Below are 15304 nucleotides of genomic sequence, written 5' to 3'. Positions count from 1 at the left end.
GACGACAGGATGAGATGGCTGGATGGCATCACTGACTCAATGGACATGAGTTTGAGTGAACTCTGGGAGTTGGTGATGGACAGGGAGGCCTGGCGTGCTGTGATTCATGGCATCACAAAAAGTCGGACAGGACTGAGCGACTGAAGTGAACTGAACGGAACTGGGGGCTGGAGTGGTTTGGCCTCTGCACAGCAGAGGTGCTTACTTCATAGATGTTCAGCTGTATTTGGCATTAGGACCTTGGAGCTGTGTTAAGTCCTCCTACTCGGAGTGTGTGCAAAATACCTGTGGCTGGACTTTGGACACAGTGACTTCAGAGGAGGCCTTGAAGGGCCTTCATGGAAAATAACAGCTTCCACATGTGAAATTCTTACTCTGTGCTAAAGCATTACACTTGCACAGTGGGTCTATTGTGGGATAGGTCTGTATTCTCCCCATTTTACATATGAGAAAAACAGAGGCTCAGAGGGTGATGTGATTTCTACAAGGGTACAGGGCTGGTTGGTGCCAGGGCCAGATCTGTCTTAAGAGCCTGTGCCCCCCAAACACAGATGGAGGGAAAGGGAGCTTCCCCTTGGCTATTGGGAGAGGGCGCAGGGCCTGCACATCCCAGGGCAGGTTCCATCACACCCCAACCGTGTGACCCTAATGCTCAGTCACGTGTAGCTCTGTAGCCTGCCAGGCTCCTATGTCCATGGGATTTTTCCAGGCAAGAATAGTGGAGTAGGTTGCCGTTTCTTCTTCCAGATCTTCCCAACGCAGGGAGCAAACTCGGGTTTCTTAAGTCTCTTGCATTGGCAAGTGGATTCTTTACCACTGAGCCACCTAGGAAGCTTCAAATTTGAGTAAAACATATATGTCTGCTTCATTTACTATGTAAAAAGCCTTTGACTATGTGGATCACAGCAAATTGTGGAAAATTCTTAAAGAGATGAGAATACCAGACTACCTTACATGTCTCTTGATAAACCTGTATTCTGGTCAAGAAGCAACAGTTAGAACCTTACATGGAACAATAGACTGGTTCAAAATTGGGAAAGGAATACAAGGCTGTATATTGTCCTCCTGTTTATTTAACTTATATGCAGAGTACATCATTCAAAATGCCAGGCAGGATGAATCACAAGCTGGAATCAAGATTGCCAGGAAAAATATAAACAACCTCAAATATGCAGATAACACCATCCTTATGGCAGAAAGAGAAGAGGAACTAAAGAGTCTCTTGATGAAGGTGAAAGGGGTGAGTGAAAAACCTGGCTTAAAACTCAACAACACTTTGCCAACAGAAGTCCTTATAGTCAAAACTATGGTTTTTCCGGTAGTCATGTATGGATGTGAGAGTTGGACCATAAAGAAGGCTGAGCGCCAAAGAGCAGATGCTTTTGAATTATGGTGCTGGCAAAGACTGTTGAGAGTCCCTTGGACAGCAAGGAGATCAAACCAGTCAATCCTAAGGGAAATCAACCCTGAATACTCATTGGAAGGACTGGTGCTAAAGCTGAAGCTCCAGTACTTAGGTCACCTGATACAAAGAGCTGACTCATTAGAAAAAGACCCTGATGCTGGGAAAGACTAATGGCAAAAGGAGAAGGGGGGAGCAGAGGATGAAATGGTTAGATAGCATCACTGACTCAATAGACATGAATTTGAGCAAACTCTGGGAGACAGTGAAGGACAGGGAAGCCTGGCGTGCTGCAGTCCATGGAGTCCCAAACTGTTGGACACAACTTAGCGACTGAACAAGAGGTAAAACCCCAATGGCAAGTTATATCATTTGAAAAGCTTTACACACTCAAAATTTTGATAGTTACTGCCAAATTGCTGCTCAAAAAGATGCCACTGATTATACTTCTAAGAAGTTTCCATTATTTTACATTATAGGCAACTGAGAACATTTTTCACATTGGTTACTAATAAAAACATACCAATAAACCTCACCAGAAAACCCTCAAATCTCTCAGAAAAATAAAACACTCATAATCATGGAAAGTCTGTTGTGTGTGACCTTAGGGTACTCCCCAGACCTGAGACCCTCACTGCAAAATGCGGTTGTCGTGGGGACTGAATGAGGGCAGGGCGCTCAGCACCATTACTTCAACCACGAAGCAGCAAGGCCCAACTGCCAGCCAGGCAGTGGTTCCCAACAGTGAAGAGAAAGGTCACTGCCCTCTGGGAGCACCCAGCTCTAACAAACGAGGTCATCCCAGGGTGTGGTGAGCACCATAAAGAAAATCCTTGATGAGAGGGCATGAAGGCCAAGAGACAGCTTCAGACAGGGTGATCTGGGAAGCCCCCTTGGAGGTGACGTTTGAGTACAGGTGTGAATGACAAGGAGCTGACCACGTTATGACCCCACGCTAGGACGTGGTGTCCCCAAAGGTAGGAAGAAAACCACCGTGGTTTATTCAGACGAAGGAAGGAAGATTCTGGGCCTCCAGGGCTGCGGTAAGAGCTCAGTAAGTTGTAGCTGTTGCCACTGTCATTTTTTTCCAGCCATGAGCTGGAGACCAGGCCCCCTCGCCAGCTCACCCTGGTGCCTGGGGGCCCATCTCTTGAAGGTCACCAGGCACCGAATGGCCAGAGCAGGTGAGCTCACTGGCTGGGCAGAGACCATCTGAGGGTCTGCCCTTCCCCCACAGTTCAGTTCAGTTCAGTTCAGTTCAGTTCATTCGCTCAGTTGTGTCCGACTCTTTGCGACCCCATGAATCGCAGCACACCAGGCCTCCCTGTCTATCACCATCTCCCGGAGTTCACTCAGACTCACGTCCATCGAGTCCGTGATGCCATCCAGCCATCTCATCCTGTCGTCCCCTTCTCCTCCTGTCCCCAATCCCTCCCAGCATCAGAGTCTTTTCCAATGAGTCAACTCTTCGCATTAGGTGGCCAAAGGACTGGAGTTTCAGCTTTAGCATCAGTCCTTCCAAAGAAATCCCAGGGTTAATCTTCAGAATGGACTGGTTGGATCTCCTTGCAGTCCAAGGGACTCTCAAGAGTCTTCTCCAACGCCACACTTCAAAAGCATCAATTCTTTGGTGCTCAGCTTTTTTCACAGTCCAACTCTCACATCCATACATGACCACTGGAAAACCATAGCCTTGACTAGACGGACCTTAGTCGGCAAAGTAATGTCTCTGCTTTTGAATATACTATCTAGGTTGGTCATAACTTTTCTTCCAAGGAGTAAGCGTCTTTTAATATCATGGCTGCAATCACCATCTGCAGTGATTTTGGAGCCCAGAAAAATAAAGTCAGCCAGTTTCCACTGTTTCCCCATCTATTTGCCATGAAGTGATGGGACCAGATGCCATGATCTTTGTTTTCTGAATGTTGAGCTTTAAGCCAACTTTTTCACTCTCCTCTTTCACTTTCATCAAGGGGCTTTTTAGTTCCTCTTCACTTTCTGCCATAAGGGTGGTGTCATCTGCATATCTGAGGTTATTGATATTTCTTCCGGCAATCTTGATTTCAGCTTGTGTTTCTTCCAGTCCAGTGTTTCTCATGATGTACTCTGCATATAAGTTAAATAAGCAGAGTGACAATATACAGCCTTGACATACTCCTTTTCCTATCTGGAACCAGTCTGTTGTCATGTCCAGTTCTAACTGTTGCTTCCTGACCTGCATACAGATTTCTCAAGAGGCAGGTTAGGTGGTCTGGTATCCCCATCTCTTTCAGAATTTTCCAGTTTATTTCCCCACAACCGTCAACTTTTCCAGACCCCAGGGTGGAGGTGCTCGGGGCCTGGGGAAGCAGCTGGTGGTTCTGGAAAGGTGGCCTGTACTGTGAAGACGGATGAGATACAGGGAGCTTGCCCTGACCTGCTCCTCTTTCTGTGGAAATTCAAAGCGCTTAGGACAATGCTTCCCTCTTGAAAAGGCCATGGTTTCAGCACAGCCCTCTAGCCTCCCACACCCTCCCTCCGCCTCTGGGAGCGCTGGTCTGGGTACATGGTGGGTGTGAGGAAGGCTGAGGCACTGTGGTGGCCGTGCCAACCAGGTCTTCGGACAGTCCCTCACTCCAGCCCTATCTCCGCTCCTACTGCCTCAATGAAATACTGGTGATGGTACCACCTCTGTCCTTGCGTGGTTGGAGGTGTCGATGTAGTAATGCACCTGAGGTATGGCTGGAAACCACAGCCCTTATTATCCACAGGGAGGCTGCAGCACGGAACCAGCCAGGCTGTGTGGCCTGTGTTCCGCTCTCTCTGGACACCTCCTTACTTACGTCTGGGCCTTCCATCGCCCTACCCACACGACGAGGAGCTGGCCTCCAAAACTTCTAAAGGCTGGGAGTCCTTCTGGCTATAAATCCCAAGACAGGGCCGCCTACCCTTCTGACAACGCTCTTCACCCTGCCTGTCCACACTTCCTGGCTCTGACTCGAGGAAAATGCCTGGCTGCTACTCCAAAGGGAGCCTGCAGTCTCACAGCTGTCTCCTCCCACTGCGAACACAGCAAGAATACAACAGCTCCTGCTTGGGCCCCTTCTCTGGGCATCACCTCATGAACCCCCAGAGCAACCCTGGGAGGTAGGGGCCACTTCAATCCCTTCTACTGATGATGCAACAGGTCCACAGAGTGGAAGGGATTGGCCCTAAGTCCCTCTGCTAGAAGGCGGAGGAGTGGGGAATTCGAATCCCAGAGGAGCAGGGAAAAGCAGCAGAAGCTCTGGCTGGAGGAGTGTCTGCCCTCAGCGCTTGAAGGTCCAAGCCTGCCAGGGTCATGGGCAGCACCGGGCAGAGACGGGAGAAGCAGACTTGGGACCTGATGGGAGCCTTTATTCAGACAGCAGAGACCCGCCTCCCTCTCTGCCTCCCTCTTCCTCAGGCCTTGGGAATCAAGGGCAGCCATTCCCCCTGTGAAGACTCCCCCAGGCTGGCACCCAGAGAACGCTGGCAGGCAGGGAGGGGTCAGGCACATGGGTTGTGGACTTGAGCAATCCCTGAGCACTCGGGGTTCACTTCTGGCTCCCCCAGGAGCTCCACTGGCTGCTCCCTCTGATAAATCATGATGAGCGACGTCCAAGGGTCAGAGTTCACAGAGGAGGAACCTGGGTGCTGGCACAGACGTGCTCCACCCCTGGGGGAAGTAGGGGGTGGGGTGGGGTGGGGTGGGGCCTCAGGCGCTCCGGGTCTACACCAGGCCCTCCACACGCAGGGGCGGCTCCGTGATGCCCAGCTCCTGCCGCAGAGCCTGCAGGGGCTGTTCCCAGCGCCGCTCGTAGTACACGCTGAGGACACACGGGGCTCTGTGGCCATTCTCAACTGCCCATGGGATCAGCTCCGAGATCAGCAATTGCAGGTTCCTGTGGGGCCACAGAGGAGAGAGAAGACAGAGGACCCAGGGTCCTGAGTGCCAGGCACGCCACCTGCCCTGAGCCGACGCGCGTGTCCTTAGTTAATCCATGCAGACAAGAGGAGGCAGTTCCCAGCCCCACTTTTCAGATGAGGAAGCAGAAGCTCAGTGAGGTAAAAGCCCTGTGCTCGAAGCCACACATTTTGAACACACCAAAGCCCAGCTTTAAGTCGAGGGCTCCCCCACCTCCAGAAACTAATGCCAGACTGCATCCCCAGGAACCTGCACCGCCCACCCCCGGCCCCAGGTTTCCTGACCCAGCTATTCTCACTCGATACAGAGGCCTGGCCCGAGAAACCCTCAAGTTCTATGAAGCGTCCAAGCTTCACGAAGCCTCATCCTGGAGCCCCTGCGCCGGGCCAGGTTCACGCTCTGCCCTAGCCTTCCCATCCTGGCTTCCTGAGATCCACTGGGGCTGCTCAGAAAGGCTGTGGGCTCTTCCCATTTCCTGGAGCCCTGCACTTTCCCCCAACCCCTCAGCCCTTGAGAACTTACTGGGCGCTGAGTTGGATCGGTCCGAAGAGTGCACTCAGGATGCACATGGGCAGGCCGGTCTGGACAGCCTCAAACCATTTCACCACGATCTCCCCTGGCAGGCAGGGTGGGGAAGTGAGTGAGAAGTGAGGACGGGCCGGGGGAGGAGTGGCCAGTGATGCTCAGGACAGGGTGAGGCGTCTGCTCCACTCTGATCTCTACCGGGGGTCAGCAGTGCCCAGTCCCGGCCTGTGCTGGGCCTTGGGGCACTTGGCTTGGAGTGGGGGGAGGAGGGTCCAAGAAAGAGCAGGAGGAGGTAAGGGCTGGAAAGGAAGCTTGGGGTCAGGGTACGGGACTCCAAAAGCCAGGCTGAGGAGTCCAGGCCTCCGGGAACCACTGAGGGTTTCAGAGTGTGGGGAGCCCAGGTGTCTGGACGCTGCCACATCAGTGTAGGAGCTGTCAGAGGCACTGGGGGTGGAGGATGGGGATGTGTGGCCCAGATACACCACGATGTTCGGGTAAAGTGAAAAATGAGGCACTGGGTCAGCTAACTGGTGAGCGGCTGAAACAGGTATGCCCTGACCTGGCCCTGCAGATAGACCAGGAGACAGGCTGAATGGAGGGCCGGGCATCACCCAGGCCCCTCACTGGGTACACTCTGCCCCACGCCCACTCTGGAAGCATCCAGGGGCTGCCTGCTGGCCAGCACTCACCCAGGATGTTGGTGGGCATGCCCAGCAGGGTGTGGAGCATGTCATGGATCTCCCGATACCGTTGGATCACGTATGCCAGCTCCTCGTCGTCCACGAAGCGGGTGGGTGCGCGGGTGTCTGGGGAGACCTTCTGATGATCATGAGAGTGAAATCGCTCAGTCGTGTCTGACTCTTTGCGACCCCATGGCCTGTAGCCTGCAAGGCTTCTCCATCCATCGGATTTTCCAGGCCAAGAATACCGGAGTGGGTTGCCATTTCCTTCTCCAGGGGAATCTTTCAGATCTAGGGATCGAACCCAGGTCTCCTGCATTGCAGGCAGATTCTTTACTGTCTGAGCCGCTGGGGAAGCCCCCTGACAACCATGAGCCCTCCCTAGACCCCTTCTTCTTGGTTCCCGGGGTCCAATTTCCCAGCCTCCCCTCGACTCTCAACCACGCCACCAAATTCACACCCCACCAGAACTATCTCAGGACTTTAGGTCTGTCTGCAGCTGCTGACAGGGGAGTCTGCAGCCAGGGAATATAGGGGGCACCCCCTTGACCTACCCCAACTCCCACAGGATGTACAGCCCCTGCTAGAATCTCAGAAACCCCTGGTGGGGAGAGTGAAGCAGGAGGTGTTTTCTGATACAGAGTTTCAGTTTTTACAAGATGAAAAAGCTCCCATGATTGGTTTCACAACAATGTGACTATATTTAATACACTACTGAACTGCCCAGTTAGAGAGGACTAAGATAGTAAATCTTATGGTGTGTTTTTTTTTGAACCACAACTGGAAATAAAATGAGGGGGGAGGAGAAAAGAAGCACCCAAGGCCCCCACTTCTTCAGATGAGCTGCTCCCAGCCTAGGATGCTCTTTCACCTTGACAATTCCTACCTGTCCTTCACAACCTGGCTTAAGTGTCCCTTCTGCAGGAGGCTGCCCCTGACCTTCAGACAGATCAGGTCCACGTTATGGTCTCTTGTAGCATCCGGTACTTTTTTGTGGCATCTGACACGACTGTGTCGTGATGTTTGGTGCCCGTGATTGTTAATGTCTCTCGTTCACACCAGCACTGTTGGGTACAGCAGCCAATCATGGCAGCCACCAAGGCTTGAATGTGACAAGTGCCAACTGAGATGTGCTGCATGTGTGAAATACACACTGGAGCTCCAAGACTCGGCATGACAAGAATAATGTGAAATCTCAATAATTTTATACTATCGATTACCTACAGAAAGGGTATTTTAGCACACGAAAACAAGATATGTTATTAAAAGTAATTCTATCTGTTTCTATTTTGTTTATCTGATGGCAGCAGATTCTAAATTCCCTTCATGGTGTGCATGCTATCGCGGTAAACAGTGTTGCAGCAGCCGGTCATCAGCCCAGGACCGGGCTCTCTTGTTCTGTCTCCAAGGCCTGGGAATCAATTTACATCATCCTGTAAATGCAGGAGTAAAAGGCTAGCCCCAGGCGCTTTCTGACCCCAGGCAGGGATGGCAACTGTCCTTCTGTTTCCGCCCACTGCCCCTCAGCTGCACCATGCAGAATAGGTCTTCCTAGTTTCAGAGCATGAGCTCAGCCTGTCCAGAGGTCAAGGGATTTGGTGCCTTTATTTTGGGGGCTGCTAGCCCAGTGCCACGGTCTGTGTTTGTGACTTCATTGGGTCCCCGGTTCTAATTTCTTCTATAGAGTTCTATCTGCTGTGTGAAGCTGAAGGTGGTCAGTGATGGCTGACACCTACTATGTGCCAGCACTGTATGAAGTCCTCCGTACATATTGTCATGCCACGTCCTGAGGCCACCTGGGGGTAGATACTGCTATCAGCCTCAGATTCAGATAAGAAAAAAGGGAGAGATAAAGTAACTTTGTCTGAGATCACACAGCTAATCAAGTGGCTGAGTCAGGATTCCGGACACAGCCTGCTGGATTCCAAAGCCTTAACATCCATTATTAATCAGCCATATAAGTGCCTTGGAAGAGAAACATGAGGTTTCCTTACCTCAGATAAAGAGTCTGAGGCTCAGAGGTCAAGTGATTTACCCAGAGCTTTAAAGACGGGAAGAAAGGCGAGCAGTCAGTCTCAGGGAAGGTGGCCTCACCTTGACCTTTGATCTAAACCTCCACTGGGACAAAGGTGTTCTCTTACACTTTGTGGGCTGCCAGGTGTCTATACTCTAGAAGTGTCACAATCTCCAGGGCTGTTACTTAAGGCTGTGGCTGAGCGAGGTGCCCAGGGAGGCCTTGGCAGTCCCATCCCCTCCACAACAGGACAGAAAGCTCTGGGGGACTTCAGAAGAATAGCCTTTTCTGGTGGTACCTGGAGCAGGTCACCCTGGTGGATTTCCCATTGATGAAATAAACATGCATCTTGGTGAAATTTCTGGGTGATGGTATAAAATGGGGCGTGGGCAATAGGGAGCAGTACAGGAGAGGATAGAAGATGATTATTTTCTCAGGTACAATAATCTAAAGCAGATGTTCTCAACCATCTACCCGGGGATAGCTGCAGTGTCTGGAGACATTTAAGGTTGTCACAACTTAGTGGGACAAGTGCTACTGGAATCCAGTATGTAGAAGCCAGGATGTTTCCTACAATGCACAGTGCTGCCCTACAACAAACAATTCTCCAGCCCCAAAAGTCAACAGTGGCAAGGTTGAGAAACCTAGCTCAAGAGCAATCTTCGCTCACTCTTTGACCTCCTCCAGCCTGGTTGGCTCCTGCAGCTGAGCTGGATGGCGACTTGACAGAGGTGCTCTGATGGGAAGTGTATGTGCTGGGGGGCAGGGAAGGGTAGGAGCAGGGACTCTGCCCTGCGATATCCTAAGGTCCTTTTATAACGCAGATCATGTTACTATCTGGCTTGAAACCTCAATGGCTTCCTATTGCTTCTATTACAAAATACAGACTTTGTCTGTAAGCAGATAGGGTAGGGGGCCCATGGAGAAAGAGAACCAGGCATGACATTCTTGACATCAGAGAAGCCATTTTGGCCTAAGTCAACTTGGGATCTAAGCCTGGACACAATGCTTGCCCTTCAACATGTTTCAGTAATTAATGATCTTAAAGGAATAAAGGAATGCAGGGATAAAGGAAAAGCAGTCAAACAACGAAAGAGAAGTCAAAGTGTTAGTTGCTCAGTCATGTCTGATTCTTTGTGACCCCATGGACTGTAACTCCCTAAGCTCCTCTGTCCATGGGATTCTCCAGGCAAGAATACTGGAATGGGTTGCCATTTCCTTCTCCAGGGGATCTTCCCAACTCAGGGATTGAATCTGGGTCTCCTGCACTGTAGGCAGACTCCTTACTGTCTGAGCCGTCAAGAAATAACAGTTCAATGATAAAAGAGTCCCAGTTCCTCCTCAAAGAATATACATTAGCAATGTGATATGTATCTTTACACTTTTCTATAGGAACTAAGGCCCTACCCAGGTGGAGGGTGGTATCTACACGCTAAGATCCCAGATTAGTTAAAACCTAAGAAATGATAATGTTGACCTTCTTTGACTCTCCTGATATCAATCAACTAAGACTTGGACCCTGTTGACCTTTGCCCCAATTCTATGCTGAATTCTCTGCTCAAGATCTGATAAGAGTGCCTGAAGAACTATGGACACAGGTTCGTGACATTGTACAGGGGGCACTGATCAAAACAATCCCCAAGAAAAAGAAATGCAAAAAGGCAAAATGGTTGTCTGAGGAGGCCTTACAAATAGCTGAGAAAAGAAGATAAGTGAAAGGCAAAGGGGAAAAGGAGAGATATACCCACTTGAATGCAGAGTTCCAAAGAATAACAAGGAGAGAATCACTTCCTCAGTGATCAATGCAAAGAAATAGAGGAAACAATAAATGGGAAAGACTAGAGAGATCTTTTCAAGGAAATTAGAGATACCAAGGGAACATTTCATGCAAAGATGGGCTCGATAAAGGACAGAAATGGTATGGACCTAACAGAAGCAGAAGATATCAAGAAGAGGTGGCAAGAATACACAGAAGAACTGTACAAAAAAATCTTAATGACCCAGATTAACTACCATGGTGTGATCACTCACCTAGAGCCAGACATCCTAGAATGTGAAGTCAAGTGGGCCTTAGGAAGCATCACTATGAACAAAGATAGTGGAGGTGATGGAGTTCCAGTTGAGCTATTTCAAATCCTGAAAGATGATGCTGTGGAAGTGCTGCACTCAGTATGCCAGCGAATTTGGAAAACTCAGCAGTGGCCACAGGACTAGAAAAGGTCAGTTTTCATTCCAATCCTGAAGAAAAGCAATGCCAAAGGATGTTCAAACTATCGCACAATTGCACTCATTTCACACGCTAGCAAAGTAATGCTCAAAATTCTCCAAGCTAGGCTTCAACAGTATGTGAACCGAGAACTTCCAGATGTTCAAGCTGGATTTAGAAAAGGCAGAGGAACCAGAGATCAAACTGCCAACATCGGCTGGATCATAGAAAAAGCAAGAGTGTTCCAGAAAAATATCTACTTCTGCTTCATTGACTATGCTAAAGCCTTTGACTGTGTAGATCACAACAAACGAAAATTCTTCAAGAGATGGGAATACCAGACCAGCTTACCTGCCTCTTGAGAAATCTGTATGCAGGTCAAGAAACAACAGTTAGAACTCGACATGGAACAACAAAATTGAGAAAGGAGTATGTCAAGGCTGTATATTGTCACCCTGCTTATTTAACTGATATGCAGAGTTCAGTTCAGTTGCTCATTCATGTTCGACTCTACAACCCCACGGACTGCAGCACGCCAGGCTTCCCTGTCCATCACCAACTTCCAGAGTTTGCAAGAGTGTATGCAGAGTACATCATGCGAAATGCCAGGCTGGATGAAGAAGTTGGAATCAAGATTGCCAGGAGAAATATCAATAACCTCAGATATGCAGATGACATCATCACCCTTATGGCAGAAAGCAAGAGAACTAAAGAGTCTCTTGATGAAGGTGAAAGAGGTGAGTGAAAAAGCTGGCTTAAAATTCAACATTCAGAAAAGTAAGATCATGGCATCTGGTCCCTTCACCTCAAGGCAAATAGATGGGGAAACAATTGTCACACCCAAGGGGCACACTGTCTCTACAATAGAGGACACAATGTAATAATTAAGAGCATGATTCTGATTTGAATATTGCCTCCATTAATACTGGCCTGTGAAATCAGCAAGTTGCTTAACCTCTCTGAGCCTTAGTTTCCTCATCTTGGCAGAGTTGTTGGGGGGGAATTCAGTGAGATCACGTGTGAACCTGCCATGTGGCACGCAATAGAGGTTAGTAAGTGCAGAACAGTGTAATTGCTTGGAGTGATGCTCCTGGCCCACGTGACTATACCACAGAAAATGACAATGCCTTGACACGCAAGACTGCAAGGCAGTGCTGCCCATGGTGGAGGCACAGGCCCCTCCTTCCTCAGGACATTACTTATGTGCCATTCATCTGCCCTCCCTGGTGACTGCCAAACGCACAGAAGCTGGAGACTCACATTCACATCCAGAAAATGGAGATAGGCGCAGCCAAAGGAGCCCTCGGGCAGACTGCGGAGCTTGCCCATGTCGAGGGTGGACAGCGAGATCCGGGGACGCTCCCTGTGAAGCAGGAGGCAGGACTCAGATACTGGGAGGGCACCAGCAAAGGCAGGTGAAAGGTCCAGCTAGAGTAAGGGTTTGAGAGGTGAAGGGGCAGAGGGCAGCAACAGGGTCAAGTCCTAATGGAGCCTCTACTACTGGCAAGGCCAGTGGCAGGGACTGAAGAGACTACCACAAGCTAAGGCTATGGTTCCTGCCTTAGGTAAACAGGCCTCAGATGTGATATGGGTATTCACACAGGGCACTGCAGGGGTGGGGGTTACAGGCAGCGTATGTTATGGGATGTTAGTGAAGGCACAAGAGCCCTGTTGTTGGAACTGGGCTGAGGCCACCATACTGCACTGTCCGGAGGTCATCAGAGTTGTCTATGTGAATGACATCCATGGAGCTGGAGGGTGCCCAGCCTGTGCAGCCATCCATGGTCATGGTATCAAGAAGAGTTCCCTAGAGGAACACCATGTGATTCCAGAGAAATCAGAATCCCCAAAGAATGCCCTCAATCCCCCAGGCAGAGCTGGAACCTACTGCAGGATCTGGGCGCCCTCTGGATCCCTCTTCATCTGGTCCCTGAGGACCTTCAGGGCACGGTGTCCTGTGGTCTCTCCCAGAACTGCAACCATGTCTGAAAGGAAAAAAAATGGGGACAAATGGAGGCTATGATCTTAAGTAAATTATCTGACCTGGTCTAAACCTTAATTTCATACATGATAAAACAAGAGTATCCAGCTCTTAGTTACGAAGATTCAAGTTAAACAGTGAATCACCTGGCACACAGTAAAGCTCAATACGGCTACAGTTATTACTGTTATCAGTCTAATGGGGCGAGGCGGCTCCGGCTAGCACAATGTTCCAAAGAGTTAGTAAATCACTTTCACGTGCATCATCAGGACAGAATGTCACGGCTCTGTGGATGGGTAGACTCTGGTATCAGAATCTCCCAGGAAGCAGTTTAAAAAGGCTGAAGCTCAGATCCCACTTCCCTTCCATCCTCTCCTACCCACTCCTAGCAGATTCCAATTGTGAGAATTTAGGGTGGGACCCTAGCATCTACATTTTTATGAATGTTTCGGATGATTATGACTTGCAGCCAGGTTTGGGTACCCTGGCCTAGTCTAATCTATAGTTAACCAAGCAAACGGGGAGGCTTTGACAATGGCCGGACCTGCGGGGCTTTCAAGGCAAGGGCACACCAGGCCCCAGACCCCGGATTCCCGTTGTTGTTCAGTCACTCAGTCCTGTCCGACTCTTTGCGACCTCATGGCCTGCAGCAGGCGAGGCTTCCCTGTCCTTCACTGTCTCCTGCAGTTTGCTCAAACTCATGTCCGTTGAGTCAGTGATGCCATCCAACCATCTCATCCTCTGTGGCCCGCTTCTCCTCTGTGGCCCGCTTCTCCTCCTGCCTTCAATCTTTCCCAGCATCGGGGTCTTTTCCAATGAGTTGGCTCTTCGCATCAGGTGGCCAAAGCAATGGAGCTTCAGCATCACTCCAGATCCCTCAGTTCAGTTCAGTTCAGTCGCTCAGTCGTGTCTGACTCCTTGCAACCCCATGAATCGCAGTATGCCAGGCCTCCCTGTCCATCACCAACTCCCGGAGTTCACCCAGACTCATGTCCATTGAGTCGGTGACGCCATCCAGCCATCTCATCCTCTGTCGTCCCCTTCTCCTCCTGTCCCCAATCTCTCCCAGCATCAGAGTCTTTTCCAATGAGTCAACTCTTCGCATCAGGTGGCCAAAGTACTGGAGTTTCAGCTTTAGCATCATTCCTTCCAAAGAAATCCCAGGGTTGATCTCCTTCAGAAAGGACTAGTTGGATCTCCTTGCAGTCCAAGGGACTCTCAAGAGTCTTCTCCAACACCACAGTTCAAAAGCATCAATTCTTCACCGCTCAGCCTTCTTCACAGTCCAACTCTCACATCCATACATGACCACTGGAAAAACCATAGCCTTGACTAGACGGACCTTAGTCGGCAAAGTAATGTCTCTGCTTTTGAATATGCTATCTAGGTTGGTCATAACTTTTCTTCCGAGGAGTAAGCGTCTTTTAATTTCATGGCTGCAGTCACCATCTGCAGAGATTTTGGAGCCCCCCAAAATAAAGTCTGACACTGTTTCCCCATCTATTTCCCATGAAGTGATGGGACCGGATGCCATCTTTATTTTCTGAATGTTGAGCTTTAAGCCAACTTTTTCGCTCTCCTCTTTCACTTTCATCAAGAGGCTTTTTAGTTCCTCTTCACTTTCTGCCATAAGGGTGGTGCCATCTGCATATCTGAGGTTAGTGATATTTCTTCTGGCAATCTTGATTCCAGCTTGTGTTTCTTCCAGTCCAGCGTTTCTCATGATGTACTCTGCATATAAGTTAAATAAGCAGGGTGACAATATACAGCCTTGACGCACTCCTTTTCCTATTTGGAACCAGTCTGTTGTTCCATGTCCAGTTCTAACTGTTGCTTCCTGACCTGCATACAGATTTCTCAAGAGGCAGGTAAGGTGGTCCGGATCCCTAGTTGCCCCAATAAAGCGCCGGCGGCGCTGGCTGCCTTACCGTGGCGATAGGGATTGTAGAGCGCCATCCCGGCAGAGCCGGCGGCCAGCAGCACCTTCTGCAGCAGGGAGGTGGGGATGTGTTCGGGGTAGAGCAGGCCGGCGCCATGGCTCACGGCTCTGAGGGGAACACCTGCGGGGCAAGAAAACAGACGAGCGGTCAAAAGAGCCGAGCGGGGCACGTCCCCGGCCCTACTTCCCACGCCCCGGCCGCTTGCCTGCAGGAGGACCTGGGCTGCCGCGGAAGGCGCAGAGCGGGCGCACGACCGAGCGCAGCAGCGTCGCCATGGCAGCGGGCACCGTCAGACGTCCTGAGGGGGATGAGCGGGGCAAGGCCGACTCCACCCCCCACCCCCAACTTCTCTGGCGACGGCGCGCTGGAGAAGTCAAAAGGACTCGAGCCCTACTGCGCCGAGTGGGGAAGGGCCTTTTGGGCGGGAAAAATGGCACGGACAGGAAAAGCCTCTTGCTAAGCATGAAAAAAACCTAGGCAACCCCTTTGTCACCTACACCCACGGATATAAAATCCTCCTCATTTAACCTCACCTCCAAGAGAGGTCTCCAAGTAAGCCTCGCCAGGTTTGGGGTTCAGCACCGGACCCTACGTCGTTCTCCGTAGCACGTTTTCCCCCGGAGAACAATAA

General features: G+C 50.3%; 1 protein-coding gene across 6 annotated transcripts; it reads right to left on the bottom strand.

The window, feature by feature from the left end:
- Window positions 4757-15283, bottom strand: COQ4 (coenzyme Q4). Of its 6 annotated transcripts, none has more exons than XM_005687190.3 (7): window positions 15207-15283; window positions 14662-14793; window positions 12641-12737; window positions 12013-12115; window positions 6542-6845; window positions 5850-5943; window positions 4757-5304 (listed from the first exon to the last, which is right to left on the bottom strand). In XM_005687190.3, exons 2-7 carry the CDS (start codon window positions 14687-14689, stop codon window positions 5133-5135), a joined length of 798 nt encoding a protein of 265 aa, XP_005687247.2. In that variant the 5' UTR covers window positions 14690-14793; window positions 15207-15283; the 3' UTR covers window positions 4757-5132. The 6 variants fall into 6 exon arrangements, with proteins under 6 accessions (XP_005687247.2, XP_017911361.1, XP_017911360.1 ...); XM_018055872.1 differs by lacking the exon at window positions 15207-15283 and adding an exon at window positions 14891-15156; XM_018055871.1 differs by lacking the exon at window positions 15207-15283 and adding an exon at window positions 14879-15154.

Source organism: Capra hircus, chromosome 11 (assembly GCF_001704415.2).
Source record: "Capra hircus breed San Clemente chromosome 11, ASM170441v1, whole genome shotgun sequence".
Taxonomy (NCBI): Eukaryota; Metazoa; Chordata; class Mammalia; order Artiodactyla; family Bovidae; genus Capra; species Capra hircus.
This window is presented reverse-complemented; position numbering and strand designations above follow the sequence as displayed.

Excerpts from the sequence above, each read along its gene's own strand:
- COQ4 (XM_018055871.1), bottom strand. The coding sequence starts at position 15,137 with ATGCTTAGCAAGAGGCTTTTCCTGTCCGTGCCATTTTTCCCGCCCAAA. Across the intron at positions 14,794-14,878 it reads CAGCCCAGGTCCTCCTGCAG|GTGTTCCCCTCAGAGCCGTG; the intron begins GCAAGCGGCCGG and ends CTTGCCCCGCAG. Across the intron at positions 5,305-5,849 it reads CCGATCCAACTCAGCGCCCA|GAACCTGCAATTGCTGATCT; the intron begins GTAAGTTCTCAA and ends GTGGCCCCACAG.